The following is a 19,450-nucleotide window of genomic DNA, read 5'->3' on the forward strand; positions in this document are numbered from 1 at the left end:
TACAGTTTTTTCTGAATGCTTAAACCCTAACTGTGATTCCTGTAGCACAATCTCTAAAACTATTCAGACTTATAGCAAAACCACTCACTGAGTTTGCAAAACTAAAAGCACAAAAACTGCTTTGCACTCAGTTTGCAATTTTGTAACACACACTTTGCAAAACTGTAGGCACAATTCACTGCACAACACTCAATTACCAAATTTCCAACACACTCCTAGCAAAAGTATACACATGTATGGCTATCATTAACATTAATTTGCCAACTGTCTGGCACACTTTCACATGTGAAAACTTTCTTAGATAATTCGTTCACTTTGCAATCAGCCTAAGCACTATAATACAGGTAAGCTGTGTGTGCGGAGTACAATGGAGGGAGCAGAAAGAGTGAGAAGTAGAGGAGGCCGAGGAAGAGGATGTGGAGGTGAAGAAGTAGGATGAAGAGGACGACAAGGACAAGGAGGAGCAAGAGGAAGACGAGGAGGGGGGAGAGGAAGATGAGGAGGGGGGAGAGGAAGGGTAGGAAGAGTAAGAAATAGAATTGCTGATGACATCAGAGCTACAATAGTGGACCATGTCATCAACCGTGGAATGACCCTGAGGGTAGCTGGCCAACGGGTCCAGCCTAACTCGAGCCGCTACACTGTAGCAAGCACCATAAGGACATCTTGAAATGAGAATCGGTTAGTACAGTCACTTTGCACAAAGATTTGTAGCACTGCCATATGCCAATGAGAAACACACCAATACCATTGATGTAAAAATACTGAAATTGTTACTTTACAGAATTGCTAGATGACCAGATGCTGGGGGCAGAGGAAGCATGTTCACTGCAGACCAAGTAACCCATATAGTCATTATGGCGATTGCAAATAATCCTATACTTGGAAATAAACACTTGTGTTTGTTTTGATGTGTTTGAATAAACACCAGTACTTGAAGTTTGGATCCCTCTATGCTTATGGATCTATGACAGAAGTATGAGCTCAAACTGACATAGCCTACCTTGTGCACAGAGAAAGCAAAAGCCAGATGTGTTTTATATTCATACCATCAGTGTGCAGTTGGCGCATTGTGTGCTTAGTAGATGATGGCTTGTGTGTACTGTTTGATACGGAAACACCATTTTTACGAAGGTGTGAAGAGTTAATCTAGCTGTGTTCGCTTTTGCAAGAGAACTACAATGTTTTGATTATTGGGTGACAGGTTTTCTTATTTGTGTGAAGAGTTTTGCAAAATTAGCCAATAGTTACAAAAAATGTGCTTAAGCAATCAGAAAAAACTGTAATATCAGTTCGTACTGCTTTTGCTCTGCTCCTGTTAAAGTTCTTTATTAAAATATCCTGCAATAAAGTCTAGATTGTCGACATTCCCTTTTTAACCCTTGTGAAACAGTAAAGGTAAAAATCTAAGTATTAATCCTCAGCATGAATAGCTCTTAAAGGTTACTCAAGTCTTTTAAAAATAACAGACTCCTGGGGCCTGATTGATTGATATTTTTCCAAATGTGAGTAAAACATTTTGGATCATAAATGAATGTTTTAGTTTATGTAACTCACATCCATCCATCCATTGAATTAACTGCTTATCCAGTTCGGGACTGGAAAAGGTACGCAGTCATTTGTACCTGGTGCTGATATAATATATAAGTTTAACCTGTAAACATTTACTTTTACCAAAATAAATTTAATCAGTGGCAAACCTTCACTTGTAGCCTTTTCATCAAACATTTCACTTCAATTTGCATGTATTGAAGTACCCCCAATTTAAAATAGGTAAATAAAAACAAAATTCAATTATTTGCAGTGTAATAAACTCATATTTTATTCACAACAGAACATAGAAACACATCAAATGTTTAAACTGAGACACGTCACTCTTTCATGAAAAATTATGACACATCTCAAAAAAGTTAGCATATGGCATGTTTGCTACCGTGTAGCAAACATGCCATGCAGACCTGATAACCTATTTATGTTTTCATGAGGATAAGTAACAACGTTGTTAACTATGGAAAAAATAATGACATTAATATTCAGTGTGACTGGAGAATTTAAATGGAGCACTGGGGTTTTTAACAACTGCGGGGAGAGTGGAGCTGGAAATTGACAGATGTACTGGTGCTGCATCTATAGTGATGTGGACTCTGTTGCTATGAGGAGAGAATAATGTGAAAACAAAGCTGTCAGTTTACCTGATGATCTAAATTTCTACCCTCACAACTGTATGGAACCATACATGCTGAAAGGTTGGGACTGATAACCAAGTCTCAGTAATCCACTAATCAGGCGTGTCACATTTCTCTAAAAGGGCACTTTGTGAACAACTGAGATACCCCAACAGCTTTAACAAAACAGCATTATTTGATGCCTTGGGGGAATGAAAATTGATCCCTGATGTATTACTTCAAAGTTACACATGTGGTGTCAAACATACTAACTTTAAATGCAAAACTAAAATGGTAAAGAGTTAAATGTTTACAATTCAGACTTTATGCACACAAATCATGCAGTTTCATACCTGGACTAATATAATTAACTAATAACAACTTGAAGAGTGAACAATTTAAAGTGATCCCTCTTTGATTGAACAGTGTTGTAGCACAGTCTTCTGGGACTTGATCTCACACGTTCAAACAAGCATCTGAAATGAGACAAACCCATTTAAATATTCAGAGAAATTCTTGGTGTGTGTGTGTGTGTGTGTGTGTGTGTGTGTGTGTGTGTGTGTGTGTGTGTGTGTGTACCATCAGTTTTCTTCCTGCTCTTCTGCACAGGCTGTTTCGTCCATCTCAGTTTGAAGTCAGTCACACCCTGCTTAGCGAGTGCTGCTTGCAGCTAAATAAGAGGAAAGAAGATAAATTGTGTTACTTTTTATTTCGTAGCTTTTTTGGAGGGGGCACTTTTACGCCTGTCATATTTGTGTTTGACACTCACATTGTTTTCTTATCAGTACCCTTACTATAATTCGTGCCACCTCTAAAATACATGATTTCAGGAGTGGAGAAATTCCCCATATAATGCTATTTTTTATCGGTCATTAACAGTAAGAAAGGATCCAAGCTGAATCTTGGTGTTTCAGCTTGGATCCTTTCTTACTGTTGAAACATGTTTAAATTATACAGCTTTCTGAAGTGTGATGGTAGCTGTCCTATTTTACATGGAAGCAAACAGAGGTGAGAACATTTTTCACATTTTCTTTGAAACTAAAATTCATTATGACACATAAATACAAAGGATTTGGGGGGTTTTTTGTACATTTTGAAAGACCTCTATTTTTTCTCTTTTGAATATTTGTTGCTGATCATTAATAGGACAAAACTATTTCTTATCGAATTACTTGATTAAGCAATGACCTAATCGATAGATTACTCGATTACTAAAACACTTTAAAGCTGCACCCTTAGCCTTTAGTTTACAGTGTAAATCACAGTGAGATTGATGCTTTAGTTATCTAGTGGTATTAAATAAAATGGAATTGAATTAAATTTCCCTTAATCCATCTTTCAACAAGTGAGTGATTGTATTCACCTTTCCACTAATTCCATTAAGCTTTTAGCTGAGTAAATGGTGAATAACAGGAAGACTTAAGACTTATAAACATAGATGAAACATTTTGTGTGTGTGTGTGTGTGTGTGTGTGTGTGTGTGTGTGTGTGTGTGTGTGTGTGTGTGTGTGTGTGTGTGTGTGTGTGTGTGTCAAAAAGAAAACAAGAATAAAAACACAGACAGATAAACACAACACTGTTGTGTCTCCATTCTCAAAGTTAATTTGATTGAATTATTTGCGCAAAGTACAAAAATGAATGTAACAAAATCTTATGATCAAGCAGGACTAACGTGTTTTGTTGTTTATGGCACACACACACGGTATACCTGCTCCATCAGCGCAGCCTGGTTATCTGGAGTTTCCAGGTCAACATCAGTTTGGATATTCATGCTCAACACTGTCTTCTTTGATTTGTGAACTACACAAAAACAAATCATTTCAGAATAAATCGGATCAAATTTGACAAATACTTGGTTTAGAGGAAGTTATTAATACTATTTTAGCATATTATTAGATGTTCTTAGACTAAAATAGAATGTCTTCAGCATATACCAAAACCTTGTTAAAATTTCCAGAACAAAAACAAATTCAGTGCACTCCTTTGACCTGAATGAACCTCATAGCTTTTATTATTGGAATTTCTTTTCGTATAAATTTGTCAATTTTTTGTTAGTCTTTGTGCTAAATTTAGATATTTGAAATATGAAGCTTACGATTTCAAGAATTAAATGAAACAAAGAAGTGTATTATTTTCATTACGTCTTGCTTTAAATATTTTCTGGTCGTACCATCTGTGGTAACTGACTTGAATATTAAAACTAGGGAAATATCATTCATACCTCCATAGCAGAAGAAAGGATGTTGCTCACTACATGGTTCAGTGGTCCAGGTTCCATTTCCCACCAGTACAGCAGCACAATTATTCTTATTGTTAGGTTGTCCAGTTTTCCAGTTCACGAATGTGCTGATTTGTTTGGTTTCTGACCAAAACCAGACTGGAGAAAAACTAAGGCCAATCCACAGTGGTTCATATTTGTTAAGATTATTATTTCGAAATGCACGACTGACTTTATCAAATGTTAGCAGATCAAGGATTTGTGCCAGAGTTGAATTTTTGTTTTCACAGCTGATTTTGGCGTCATTCCAAGTCACATATGTCTTATTAACAATGTAATCACTGCCTGTTAAAGAAACAGAAGTTATAGATTCCATTAGTAACATTATACATATATTAATGATTTCATTTATGTTTTTAAAAATAGGCTATGCAGAAAAAAGCTGTGATTTAAATACACCATATAAATCATATGTCAGTACTGCATATATACTTCATTATTATTTTAATGAATATCCATCAGGTTTGAGTTTCACCGTGAGCTTTTTTCCAGTCTCTAACTAGAGTATAAAAAAAGTTGTATTTTTATGTTTTGAGCCTCTTTCTGAAAAATAAGTACCAAGGTCAATTTAATATAGTGGAGTGAAATCTTACAACAAATAATCTTGATTGATACCTACCATTAAAACAAATGAAATAAAACTTGTATTCACATATTTCACTATACCACCCATGGTAATTTGTGAGCCCACAGTACCCAGTGTCAGAAGCCTGTGGTTCTTCATAGTGCCACATGAAATATGTGGCTTGTGTTCCATCCAGCCAGACCCACCCTAAAGGGCCCACGAGTCCTATCCAGGCTTTGCCTGTGTATCCCCCAGCTGAGGTGTTCATCAGTGCAGTGTTGTTCTCTGGGTTAGTAATTTGGGCAAGTCCAGTGTACTCCATGATGCAGTAAGCGTTGGCCTCATCCCAGGTCTTATTCTCACTGATAAAGTAATAGATGTTTGGAAAGGAAGCAGTGGAGACACAGAAACCTGAAGAATAAAATAGATTTTTATTTGACGTTTTACGAAGAAATACTGTTTATATTTATTCAGAATGTTTGTATACTTGGTACTGCAGTACAGTAAATAATTTCCTCAGTAGATCCTATAATAGGAGAAATATGTCAGTGATGGTTCAACTTGTGGTGTGGATAGAAGACACTTTTTAAATTGTACTTATGTTAGTGAATCTGAACATTTCTAAGTTGATACGCGCTCCTGCGGTATGTGGAGTCAGCATTCTATCAAACCATGATTTCTCAAATTAGAAAACACAATTAGCTTTTCATTGAGAAAGAAGTGAAGTTAAGCAAGAAAAACATACAACACTATGAAAAATGCAGGACAGTACTGCAGTTGTAGATATATGAATAATAAATATATTAAGCCAAAATTTCAGTCTACAACTTTTCTGTCCCTGTGTTGTATTATTATTTATTTATTTTTACATTTAGTTAATTCCTTACTTTTTATTCATTTAATTATAGTCATAATGTTGGAGCAACAGCGGTCTTCAAATATCATTTCATAAAACTCTATGCAATATTTGGTCAGTTATTACCTCTCTTTAAAAAAAAATCAAGGTAGAAACAATTTCTATTTGGAAAAGAACTGTGAATTATAATTATAATTACATACTGAACAAGAATTTAACAAACAGCACACTCCTGAAATATTACCTGAAAGCATGAGAAGGACTACAAACACATCCATGTTCACTTTGATTAACTGTGGAGAAAAGAAGTTCAGTAGAATTTATAAATTGAAAGCTATAATAAATATACAACATTCACTGTTAGAATGAGAGTGGTTAAAAAACAAAGCGATTAGAAAGGACCGAAATTCTTACAGGTATTTAAACATACCACAAAATGTTTTGTGTCTTGTTTTCTTGAATGTTTAACCTGACACTAACTAACTAGCTTTAAATATATAATATAAAAATCTCCTCTATATTTTTGCATTTAGTTAAGGGCCTCGTGTTAATGTTTATACCTTAATATAAAAATCTATTACTACAGCAAATTCAAAAAGAAAGTTGTATATATGTAGATAGATAGATAAAAACTTACCACACTTCTTGAGTTACCAAACATGAACAGCTGCTCGTCACTGTGTGTTCCTTTCTCTCTGAGGTTGCTGTTATAATATAATGCAAATAAGTGGAAAGTTTAAATTTCACTTGTGACACACCCTTGATGACACTGTGAGGCTTTCTCGTGACCCTCCCATATAAACTGTGCTCTCTTTAGAGATTTACAACTTCCATGATTTCTTATGAAAGAATTCTCTTTTTCACATTGGTTATAGTTGATTAATATAAGTATTCACAGCAAGATGTGACGCCGACATAAGTCACATTTTTGTTTGAACTGAGTTTTACCAAAGTAAATTACATCAGTGGTAAAACTCCACATTGTATCTATTTAATAACGTGAAAATTTTATTGAAATTGAGCACTGAAAAAACTTTTAGGAATGTTGCAAGCTTGTGCGGCTGTGCATGCAAACCTCCACTGATTCATTCAAATGTTCAGACCACATAATGTAAAAATCTATTACAAAATCCATTTTACATTACCAAATACGATAGCTGAAATGTAACAATATGAAAAGTCTTCAGAAGCATCACCTGATGTGTGAGGAATTTTGGAGGAAATTAAATTCAATTGGTTTGTAAATAGAGTTTGCATCATTATTTTTTCTTCATTAGGATTTTAAATTGAATCAACTTCAACAATTATTGCTATTATTTGTTTGTTTGTTTTTTAAAATTATTTGGGGGTCACAACCGAGTTTTTTAGTTAACATAAGTAGCATCCGTCCATTGTTTACACATACACGTAAAACTAAGAACTAACAACTAAGAATTTGTTGTAGTTTAAACAAGTTATTATAATAATAACTATGATTATGAACATGTAAATATTACATAAGCTCATAGCTGCTAAACATTAGTATTGTTATTGAGTGACAGTTATATTTCCCTTAAACAAATAAAAGAATAACATTTTTTGATCATATTTGTCATAAAAGAGGCTCACAAGAATAAAAATAAGACTAATGTGATAGGACCATGATTGCACTTAATTTTTTACTTAATTGTAGGTCATGAGAATTATTTAACGAAATTATTTTCTCAATTATCATGAAAGTACAAACTGGAAACTCCAGAATTTTGATCTATTTGGATAGCACAATCTACCAATATTGTTTTTAAGTACAATTTTTTAATACAATTTTTCATATTTGAGCAGTGCAGCATGAAAGTTGAATGACTTTTTTTTTTTTCATTTTTGGGATTATTGATTTCATGCTATAAAGTATTTTGTGCTTTATTTAGCAATTTTGTAAAATGTAACTATATATCATCTAAATGTTTTTTATCAATTTAAACTGTTAAACTATTGAACATTTTTAATGTAATGGTCCCAAAACAGCTCTTGATTTATTTTGATGGCAAGAAAGATCAGGGAAAATTTTAGGCGCTTACATTTAGTTTGTGAAATATTAATTTTCAAACATGGTTTGTGTGGAAACAATGGCTTTAAAGTGGGCTGAAAGACCATTTTTCAAAAGAATGTATGCTAAAGTGTTTTATATGTAAAGCCAAAATTTCACAGCGCTCAGTATAAATGTTGACATTTTGATCATGAAAGGCTTCCTTTTCCTAATCACTTAATTTCAATAAAAAACATCATGACATCCAGAAACTGTGTGGAAAAGACTTTCATAAGCACTCGGGACAGGAGCTTGTGACTGCAGTTAGAGAAGGCTCTTCAATAATGCAATGGAGGATGTTGCTGTCGTGGGTCTACTGCACTGAAACAACATCATGACAAAAAGCCACAAAAAGCTTATGTAGATACTTTGTGTATATATCATGTTGTTGCGTGTGGGTTATAAAAGAAAACCACAGATGAAACCACAGATCTTTTAATTAAGGTTGTAATAAAGGAGCATAGTACCCTGTCAGTATGAGATAAGCAGTTCATCGGTTAATGCACGTTTTTCCTTCCTGCTGGAGTAATGATCCAAGTCAATTCTAAATTTGTATGACTGAACGTGTTAATGAATCCCAGGTTTTCTACAGACACTTTAAGGATAGATTTGGGGGAATGTTTTAGGCCGATTATGAGTGTATGCCAACCTCTCCACACTGAACTAAAGAACTGAACTAACTGTGACCTCTGAAAACAGACTGAAGCTCAGTAATATTTCACAGTAATATTTCTGTGCTTGATCTGAATTAATTTGTCAAAGGTATTTATGTAATTTTTTAAAATATTGCTTCCATATACTAAACATAATGAACTTTTCAGTCAACTAGTACTCTGCAATACAACTAGAGATGTACAATTATCCCCACAGTACTGATTATGCTTCGTCTATTAAATGATAGTAAATACTATGATGATTTGGAGATGTCCTCAAATGTCATTTAAAGGAAAATTCTGCAGTGTTGTGGTCTTATTGGTCAGTTATCGTATCCCTTGAAAGTTCAAGGTGGGAAAGAGCACTGAATTATTACTTGATGAACTAGAATTTAACAAATACCTCACAGCAAGAAAAGTTATGAATGAACACAGAAAATCTTAGACTTGCAAAAGTGTGATGGAAATTTTTACTTTTGAATAAATGCATATCAATGAATGAGCCTGAGGACATAACATCATTAATAAAATGAGTAAAAATGAGTGTGGAGCTTGTTTGTTTTTTCTTAATTGGTTTTTTAATTGTTTGTTTGCTTGGTTGAGCTTTTTTCTGTGTGTGTTTGCATTCAAAGCTCCCTTGAGGTATCATTCAAATCCAAAGGGTTGCACAATGCCAGCTCAGACGTAAGAAAAAAGAAAGCTACAACATTCAAATTAGCTTCAACATAAAATTGCCATATATCTAAGCTCTCTTAAGCATATTTCTCTCTCAAGAATTTAGGTGTTGTGCAATTACTGTACTATATAGATTAAAGCTGGAGTTTCCTTGTAAAAATGTGCGCTTACATTGAGTTTTCCTCATTCCTAAAACATGGTAGATATTTCATTGTTTGTGATTGTCATTACACAGGTACCTGAGCACTGACAAAACATTCAAGCAACTCGAAAGCTTCAAACCTCCATTAATGATTCATTCAAATGTTTGGACCACAAAACGTCAGTGGTTGAATGTAAGAATAAGAAAAATCCTGGTAGTTTAGGATAATCAGCTGCACGATCAAACTGTCTGGCCCTGACACACTGCGTTATCTCGTTACATATATTAAATTATTGTAAATGTCTACACAATACCTCATAATAAACAACATATTGATACAATAAAACAATTTAATCTTTAAATTATACCTAAAAACCCACTCAGTTATTTTGCTAAAGTACAGGTTGATTGCACCTCATGTATATTTCTGTCATGCTGCTTTCTACTTCTATTCAACTGTATTTTGAATTAAAGTATCGTACTTTGTGTTCAAGGTTATTTATTTTTAAAACTTTAAGTTTCAGATTTGAAACAACTCAAGCTTAAAAATCCAAATTTGGCAGCCTGAACTCTCTTTGCCAGTTTTCTTGAATTTTCTTTAAGTAGTCTTCAGGAATAGTTCCCCAGGCTTCTTGAAGGACATTCAAAGTTTTTCTTTGAATGTTGGATGTCTTTAGTTCTTTTCTCCACCCCACACTGCTTTAATAATGTTGAGGTCCAGGCTCTTGGGAGGCTGGTAATGGTGATCCATGGTAATTGTTTTCTATCCAGGTATTCTTTTAGCATTGTGTTTTGGATCATTGTCATGCTGAAAAATGAAGTTGCTGCCAGTCTGGTGCTTTCTAGTTGTTTTTGTCTGGTAGATGAAAATCTGACTGTACTTTTCTGCATTCATTAGAAGCCACAGGCTGAAATGAAGCCCAGGCCATGACAGAGCCTCCACTGTCTTTTCCTTCTTTAAGAATGGATTCTTGGGTGCCAGTTTATCTCACTAGGTTGATCAGGCGATGTACCAGCCTGGATTTGAGTCTGACCCAAGGCCCTTTGCTGTGTGCTATCCCTGACTCCATGCTTTCCTGTCTAATCTTCACTGTGTGTTATCCAACAAAATCATGAAAAACTGCCTCTTAAAACATGGGTTCTTGACAGCCACACTTCCATAGACTCCATTTTTGATGAGGATTCAGTGGACTGTAGATCAATTAAAGGGCATCTCTAAGGTCCTATGTCGTCTTGATGTAGTGGTTCGCCCCCTTGTGGCTCTAATGTGAAGTTTAAGTTATGAGTCGATGTGGGGTTTACAGTTTTTACCGAATGCCTAAACACTAACTGTGAATCCTGTAGCACAATTTCTAAAACTAGTCAGACTTATAGCAAAACCACTCACTGAGTGTGCAAAACTAAAAGCACAAAAACTGCTTTGCACTCAGTTTGCAATTTTGTAACACACACTTTGCAAAACTGTAGGCACAATTCACTGCACAACACTCAATTTCCAAATTTCCAACACACTCCTAGCAAAAGTATACACATGTATGGCTATCATTAACACTAATTTGCCAACTGTCTGGCACACTTTCACATATCAAAACTTTCTTAGATAATTCGTTCACTTTGCAATCAGCCTAAGCACTATAATACAGGTAAGCTGTGTGTGCGGAGTACAATGGTGGGAGCAGAAAGAGTGAGAAGTAGAGGAGGCCGAGGAAGAGGACGTGGAGGTGAAGAAGTAGGATGAAGAGGACGACAAGGACAAGGAGGAGCAAGAGGAAGACGAGGAGGGGGCAGAGGAAGCATGTTCACTGCAGACCAAGTAACCCATATAGTCATTATGGCGATTGCAAATAATCCTATACTTGGAAATAAACACTTGTGTTTGTTTTGATGTGTTTGACTAAACACCAGTACTTGAAGTTTGGATCCCTCCATGCTTATGGATCTATGACAGAAGTATGAGCTCAAACTGACATAGCCTACCTTGTGCACAGGGAAGGCAAACGCCAGATGTGTTTTGTATTCATACCATCAGTGTGCAGTTGGCGCATTGTGTGCTTAGTAGATGATGGCTTGTGTGTACTGTTTGATACGGAAACACCATTTTTACAAAGGTGTGAAGAGTTAATCTAGCTGTGTTTGCTTTTGCAAGAGAACTACAATGTTTTGATGATTGGGTGACAGGTTTTCTTATTTGTGTGAAGAGTTTTGCAAAATTAGCCAATAGTTACAAAAAATGTGCTTAAGCAATCAGAAAAAACTGTAATTAAAAAATTACAATGTTATTTTTTTCTTTGCAACATTCTCTGCTACTTTATGGACCCTTACCTTTATGAATCTAGTGCTTGAGTTCTGAAGCTGCCCTTCAGGCCAGACTTTTTCAGTCAGGGGTGAAGTCTACAATATTTCATTGCTTAATTACTGTCTCCGTTCCTACCTGAGGCACTTTGGCAGCAGTTCCTTTTAGGATAAATAACATTTTGTTTTTCAAGAGTGATGTTTCCATGTTTAAATAGAGACACCATGTGCACATTGCTCCATCTAGTGGTAGATAACAACCATTACATCCCCAAAATTTTTGGACATGTACAGTATAAAAAAAAAAAAACCACACACACAAATTATTCTTCCATTGTTTTTATTTATACTATATCATATTTATATTCTATATTCCTCAGATATTTATATTTATTTACAGGTGGCAGTGCTGCCAGTAGAAGAAACATTTTAACAAAACGGCTGACAAAAACAAATTCAAATTGAGTGCTGGGCTGAAAACAGTTTGGTGGAAAAAGGCAAAAACATTTGTGTGCTGAAAGCATACATACATTTAAAAAAAAAAAAAAAAAAAAAAAAAAAATTCCTCTCTCCCAAAAGTGCAAATGTAGTGTTTTTGCTTCAAATAGTCTTATTGACTTTGCCCAGAAATCACTGGAAGGTGAACCAGCAGTTGGCATGGACATGAGTATGAAAACCAAATTTAAACACAAAGCATATAACTGTAGATTTAGCGAGTCAATTAACTGAACAGATGCTTTTGGGGGGGGGGGGGGGGGGGGGGATAATAGTAGTTTTGCATTAATACAGCCATGCATTAGCAGCAATCTTCACACAATTTTCAATATTTTTCTGATAGCTTGTTTTCTTCAACAAACATGTAGCAGTCAAAATGTGTGTAAGGTACAGTATATGTCATATAGATATATATATAAAATCTCTCACATTCACCCGCTCATTAGAGAATACACTTTGGAATTAAATGGCTTTTGGAGGAAACATGTTAAAAAATAATCAATATCATGGACTAATTCGTTTCTATTCTATATTCTCATTAAGCCAGTTAAATACTCTTCGTGCTTTTAAAAATAGAAAACTGCATCGAACTGCAAAACTATAAACCTCTGACACACGAGCACTTGCGTGTGTTTGTGTGCAACAAGCGTAAGCTACGTCGTCTATAAATACAGTACATTTTTAATTGTTCTCTTTTCCACAAAAATAGAATAAAAAAACAAAACAGTTTCATACATTCTAGAAACAAACACACAACTGGGTTGGTCAGTTTGCAGGGAAAGGGGGGGGCTGAGAGGGCACGGTAAGAGGCAGGTCCAGGTGAAGGTGTGTGTGGAGGAAGTGGAAGTTACACGAGTACCCGCTCAGGAAGCTTTTTAAGGGTGCACTTTGAACGAGAGTAGTTCCTCTGAGTGCATGTTGTTGAGCGAGCGCAGTTCAGGAAGTTTGAGCAGCAGCTTGGTGAATGTGGTGGCCGACTGGTCGCCGTGGTTCTGCATCACCAGGTTCCTCAGTGCTCGGATAAGTTTGTCCTGCAGAGCCTCCACTGATATTAGGTCCTGGATCCCTGAGCGGTCTGAGCCGGAACAAAGACGACAAAGAGAGAGAGGGCATTATTACTGGAGAACTCCTTCCGTTGTGATAATACTGCTAGTTGTGCTGTTAAACTGTTGTCCATATATGTATGGTGTATGTTACTCACCAGCTGAGACAAGCACCACAGCGGTGAAGAGGCTCATTTCGTCTGCACTGAGCCGCAGCGCCGCCAACTTCTCGCTGAACTCGCACATGGAGTTGAGGAGCTCGCCGGCACCCAATGAGCGTAGTGTGTCAAGGCTGTAGCGTTTGCCACTCAGGAAGGTCACCGTCCGCTCGGCGATGTTGAACAGAGAGGCAAATCGAACCATCAGCACCTGGAAGCAAAGACGGGAATTATTTAGACCATGACAAAGACTTTGATCAAGCCAACAGAAATATACGAATAACTGCACTTCTCACTTTATAATGTAATAAATGCCTCATAGTCTCATCCCACTTTAAACCTTTGGCACCATACTTAAGAGCAGGGTCATTTCACTGCATACTGTAGTTGGTATATGACCAAGAATCTGCAACTTTGCACTGTATCAATTTTTTCTTTAAATTAACTGAGGTTCAGCTCCTCGAAGAATCTGACAAGAATTTACTGGTACACAGTTGAAACAGAAGATTCGATAAGCCTCTTTCATTTCTATCCCAACTGTTATCAGAACAAATATTTGCCTGTGTGCACCTGTATTGTGGCTCCTGTATTCCTGGTATTAACGAGCCTGCAGTGTCTGACTTCAAAGCGAGGACAAAATAACACGAGTGTTTGTGTTCAGTCTGTTTGCCTTCTTACCTCAAAGGTTCCAGCCTTCAGCAGGCCGACTTGATCGTGCTCGGGTAGGTCGCGGAAGCCCGGGATCACTTTGGCAAACTCGACCACTTCTCGCACGGCTGGTGTGAAGCTCATGGAGAACTCCTCCCAAACCTCCTGGCTGGGCTTGCTGGGGTCCACGTAAGGTGAGGTGTTCATCGGGCACAGCTGGAAAAACAAACAAGAAAGATGTCAGTGTGATGAAAATTAATCCAGCTTTTCTTTTCATTGGACTCTGAAGATTTTCAAAGAGGGAGAAATGAAATCACTCACCAAGTGTGCCCTGTTATTCACACAGCTGTTTGGTCCATTATAACCATGTGAGGCAGGTTGTGTGTGGAGCTCTGTCTGTTGTCTTTGGCTGTCTTCTGACTGTTCACAGCTAGGGGTGCTGTTGAGCTGCTGCTGGCAACCTCCCCTCTCCTCCCTGTAGGCCGGGTTGGTGACGTGTTGGCCGCTGCTGTAAGGACAGTTCTGGTAATCTCTCACCGCCACGCTGTTGTTCCAGCAGTTCCACCTATCCTGCTGCTCCTCCAATCGTCTTTCACACCCCATCTCCACGGAGACTGTGGCTGGTGAGGTCTGACCTTGCATTGGTGATCTCTGCTGGGTGAACGCTAAGGCATCTTGGTGCTGCCTGTTCAGTGTGACAAGTGCCTCGTCCTCACCGCTGTCCGATGAGCAGGATGAGCTTGAGGTGGTGTCCATAGAAACCACTGACTCTGAGTCCTGAGGGCACTGCGGGGAGGACGGATTGGAACACGATGGCGAATCGGAAGCAGAGGAGGAAGAGGATGGAAAGGAGTTGGAGTCACTTGTCATGGCCTCCATTGGCAGCGGGGGGCTCTGGTGTCCTTGGAGCATGCTGTGCAACTGGCTGTTGTTGCTCATCATGTTGTTCATGGCGTTCTGCATCTCAAGCAGCATCCTCTGTTTTTCTCTTTTTGGGATACGGCCAAATCTAACAGCTGAGAGAGAACCAGTCATTAAGTTTACTAAGCTTTTAGCGTAAACATAAATCACAGGGTGTTTTTTGCTTTCTGAATGTAAATAAATCTTAACTCTCACCATCTCTAGACATCCCAACAGCCAGGCACTTCTTAAAGCGACACTGTTGACAGCGGTTGCGGTTTATCCTCATGATGGTGCAGTTCTCCATCTTTAGACACTTCTTATATTGGATGTTCTGCTGGATGCTCCTCCTGAAGAAGCCCTAAAAACAATTTCCCAAGATCCCCCAGTGTTGAGCATGAGCCATGTGCACAAGAGGATGTGAATTTAATTTTAAATGAATCCTTCTAGGGATGCGTCTCACCTTGCATCCTTCGCAAGCGTGGACACCGTAGTGGAAGCCTGACGCCACATCCCCGCACACTTTGCAGAGCAGCACCATGCCGTTGATTTCTTTAAAGAAAAAGATGAACAGGGGTTCACCACATGTGACACATAAATAAGCGTGCTGATCATAAAATGAAGGCTTTAGTGCTTACTTGTGATGCTGCTCTTTGAAGACGCAGATGAGCGGCCGGCCTTTTCACCGCCGTGTCCCCGCGGGCTGCCGTTCTTGGCTGGTGGAGCAATATCCACTACCATGCCTACGGCCCTGCTAGGCAGCGAGGGGCGGGAAGGAGTTGGTGACATCGACAGGTAGCCGCTGCTGGAGCTGCTGCTCATGCAGGACTCTGGGCTGGGGGCAGACCCGGAGGAAATATAGGCAATTACACCTCCTGCAGACAGAAAGAAAGAGGACAAGAGGGTCACTTTAAAATCAGGGAAAGGCTCTTTACTTATATACTTGCTCCATCCGAAAACCATGAATTTAGTCTTTCTCAACATAGAAATTCAGACGCAACTTACTGCTGTTGTTCTAATACACACATGGGCAAAATATGGCCTGGAAAAATCAACAAGAAGCAACATTATCCTTAGGATTCTCGAGGCAAAATGGCTTTAATGTACTGCTGTTTAAATTCATTCCAATACAATGGCTTTCTTCACTGGCCTGTGCAGAGATGCATATAAAAAAAACTGGCTAATGTAAATGTTCATACGGCATTTGAGGTGGATTTTGCTTTCAGCATTATTTTCACTGTAACCTACAACTTTTGCTTACGTTGCCTGTCAGAATAGCCTTTGGGCGGTGGTGGTCCACCCTAATTCTAACACAAAAGTGAACCAGTGCAAACACACAAGGTAAACACTGCTATCTGTGGACCTGTGATAGCCCGTTTCCATGTAAACCTGATACCAAGAATTATGGTGCATTGCAGCCATATCAGCAGATCCAGATATTTGTCTTTCTGACATACAAAACATCAAGCGTGCCAACTCTTATTGTGAAACAGAAACGGTAACGGGAATAAAACAATAACACAAACATCTACAGTAGAAACAGGTGCCTCTGACACACCCAGGCAGCACAGCAGTCTAGCATGTGCTGTTCCCGGTTGGCTTATTCAACACTGTGATGACCTGTTTTATCACCTCCAACGCTTGCTGGTTGGATAACACTGTTACATAACAAGCCTGGGTCTCTGTGCCATGGGAGCGTGCTCCAATGACTTAACGACTAGACGGGTCAGTGAAGCACCAGAGCAAGGCAACACGTGTAGGAGGCAAGTAACACAAAGGGAAAACATCCACCGTGTGTTACGTAATGACATGTTCAGCAAGAAAATCTCAGCGGGCTGGCCCCGTGTTTTAGCCCCGCAGTTTTTATGCCAACAGATCCACAGACAGGTCTGCTTAAAGTGTTCAGTAAAGTCTTTCAAATTTCAAATAACCTGTTAATTCCCTCAGGGCAAACGCCAGTTTGTTGAAGTGAATGAATGGGAAGTAGGGTGATGCGGATGTTAAATGCCAAACATGCTTTGTAAGATCAAGTTCAAAAACACGGTTTACTGAGAAAACTGCATCTGCGGGTCTTCTGTAAAAGCTCTAGAGACCCTTCAGTTTGGAAGCCCATGGCCTTTTTATGCCACTAACTTTAAAAGTTTTAAAGTATAAAACTAGTCGCTAGTTAAGAGCCAATATTGTATAATTCTGTGTAACTTCTACTTCTTACTTCATGTACCTTATAAATATACTTTGAAGCTGTGTGTTGTAGTACTGAGTATGACTGGTGGCAGATATTCAAAACGTTTACAAAAAAAAAAAAACAACTAAAAAAAACTTGTGTGTTGTGCTACTTCTCACACGGCACCGTCTGCGCTAAGTCATTCTGGGTCACACCAGTGCCATCCCGTCTATAAACTCCTCGAAACGCCCCTGCCAAACATACTTGGGAAATTTCCACGAATATAACGTGTACGTGTGAAGAGTCGGGGTTTACTGGAATACCTGCGTGAAAGCTAAACTGTTTTTCTTCATTAACCCTTTCTTTAAAAAGCCCCTTAGTGCCAGAGGCCGCGGCAGACGATTACCTAACCCGAGCCATGACTGCTCTCTTTCACGGCCCTCCCACACGTGGACCTGTCATGAATTTCTGTGAAAGCGAAACGCCAAGAAGACAGGAAAAAAAATCTAGGTCAGCTCGCTGCTGTTTCTCCCCGGCTCACGTGTACCCAGCAAGAGAGCCTCGCGCCAGGAGAGCCGCATTCGGAGTGGATTGTGCAACACCCTACGTCACGGGCTTCGTCCCGACCAATCGGAGTAGAGCACCGCCGAAGCGTGCGCCCAAGAAGGGAACGCCCCTCGACCAATCAGAGCAGTGTTCCCTGGGAGCGTGTACACAGAGGCACATGGCCAGGATACGCTGTCCATGTGAGAGGGCTCGGGGAAGTGGAACACTGTTGTTGTGTCAAATGTAAACGACGCAGCGCCTCAGTGGCACTCCTAACCTCGTTTTAAAACACGGTAATACAGCGAAAATACGTCTATTAGCACACTTTAAAACCTGCGACAACTTAACGTAACACAAGTCTATAGAAAAAACACGATGGTGTTCAAACGTTAAGTCTGATTATTGCGTTAAAATACTGTCCACTCGCTAGGACGCCATTCATTCACCTCCTGCTGTTTAAAACACTTTAAATTCCTTATTATTCACTAAATAAGTGCATGACACACAGGTACACACAAGTACAAGTCAATGTCACGCATACCTTTAATGGGAAGCCCATCCACAACCGTCAAAAGCCCATATAAATAAACTTTTTTGTAATAAATATATTAAAAGCAGCTGACACCGTTAATCAAAAAACACAGCAGCAGCAGCAGTAGTAGTAGCGTCTCTGCACAGTGCATGCAATGGTTGTGACAGGCTTAAATATCTATTACTTTAACTATTAAAGAAAAACAAACTTACCAGGCTTGGCTGTCCCAATGTCCTCAGGCATCTCTGATCAATGAATTAAGAAAATTTAAAAAAAAAATGTCCAACAGATATCTGACTAACTCGCACAGTCTATCAGGATTTATTCTGCCACTTCACAGATCAACGAATGGTACTGAACTCTGATAGTCAAAGACGGTACACGAGCTCACATCGAGCTTCTATTTCGGAAAAATTCTGCAGGTCCAACTCGGTGAGTCATGAAGGCGCGTCTGAGAAAGAGCAGGTCGAGTATAGGCAGCTGAATCGGGAGGAACTCCCCCCCCCCTTTATTTCGCCGTGTTTGTGACTGCGGGTTCGTGGAGAGAACTAAATGTTCTCAATAGTGGGCTCGCCCATGTGACCCATTTGTCAGCCACGCCCCTCCGCCAGGGCTGCTCGAGCCACTTTAACCCAGTGACACACTTTCAGGACACTGGTGAGGGCGGAGCCAAGCGCCCCGTCGACGTAACAGAGGACTGGATAACAGCGGTCACGTTGCAAAGCACAACGTGAAGTGGAGAAGCCCCAAAAAGCTCTGCAGTTCACGCTGCGGCTGCAGGCGAACCGTTGAGTTATTCAGGTTTGATTGAATAACGCCTCTCCTTCCCCTCACAGCCCACCAGACATGCACGGCCCCGTGTTCTGTCCACGGACGCCAACTGCCGAGTTTTTCTAGTCAGTCACCACGACTTTGAAATTGCTTCCTGTCGCCAGCGTGTTTTCTAGACCATTCCGTGGACAGGCGTCACCATGAAAACCAACAAAACAAGCTTTGGAAAAAAGTGGCCACTGTTGCGTCCTAACGCTAATAATTAACGATGTATTTAAAATAAGACAACTATAAGTGTAAACATCTGTCCCTCGCATGATTCCAGCTGTGATATCTGCAGTTTATAAATGTGGAATACTTTTTTTTTCTTTTATAACTGTTTCGCTAACTGTTTAAACCTGGGCTGAGGTTTAAACTTTAAAGCTGTAGTTGTAAAGTGTAATTGATAGAAATAAACAAATGTTAGTTACAATTTAACTACAATTAGACAAAAAAAGGTCAC

The 19,450-nt window shown here is 38.8% G+C and overlaps 2 protein-coding genes across 3 annotated transcripts; both read right to left on the reverse strand.

Annotated features, from left to right (window-relative positions):
• Window positions 1-1,837: 1,837 nt before the first annotated feature.
• LOC147319643 (macrophage mannose receptor 1-like) lies at window positions 1,838-6,546 on the reverse strand. Its single transcript, XM_086310077.1, has 7 exons — window positions 6,502-6,546; window positions 6,109-6,157; window positions 5,063-5,419; window positions 4,387-4,728; window positions 3,874-3,965; window positions 2,745-2,835; window positions 1,838-2,641 (listed from the first exon to the last, which is right to left on the reverse strand). The coding sequence occupies exons 1-7, from the start codon at window positions 6,523-6,525 to the stop codon at window positions 2,622-2,624; spliced, it is 975 nt and encodes a 324-aa protein (XP_086166203.1). The 5' UTR covers window positions 6,526-6,546; the 3' UTR covers window positions 1,838-2,621.
• Window positions 6,547-12,443: 5,897 nt separating this feature from the next.
• On the reverse strand, window positions 12,444-19,004 carry nr1d2a (nuclear receptor subfamily 1, group D, member 2a). Of its 2 annotated transcripts, XM_086312323.1 has the most exons (9): window positions 18,390-19,004; window positions 15,941-15,977; window positions 15,574-15,810; window positions 15,399-15,487; window positions 15,152-15,296; window positions 14,357-15,051; window positions 14,066-14,251; window positions 13,388-13,598; window positions 12,444-13,261 (listed from the first exon to the last, which is right to left on the reverse strand). In XM_086312323.1, the coding sequence occupies exons 3-9, from the start codon at window positions 15,755-15,757 to the stop codon at window positions 13,062-13,064; spliced, it is 1,710 nt and encodes a 569-aa protein (XP_086168449.1). In that variant the 5' UTR covers window positions 15,758-15,810; window positions 15,941-15,977; window positions 18,390-19,004; the 3' UTR covers window positions 12,444-13,061. The 2 variants fall into 2 exon arrangements, with proteins under 2 accessions (XP_086168449.1, XP_086168448.1); XM_086312322.1 differs by lacking the exon at window positions 15,941-15,977 and having other exon boundaries at window positions 18,390-19,003.
• Between the last annotated feature and the right edge of the window lie 446 nt (window positions 19,005-19,450).

The sequence above is a fragment of the Aulonocara sp. 'chitande type north' Nkhata Bay genome, linkage group LG11 (genome assembly GCF_057382095.1).
Source record: "Aulonocara sp. 'chitande type north' Nkhata Bay isolate Kocher_YH1m ecotype deep benthic linkage group LG11, A_spYH_male_GT1.1, whole genome shotgun sequence".
Classification (NCBI taxonomy): domain Eukaryota; kingdom Metazoa; phylum Chordata; class Actinopteri; order Cichliformes; family Cichlidae; genus Aulonocara; species Aulonocara sp. 'chitande type north' Nkhata Bay.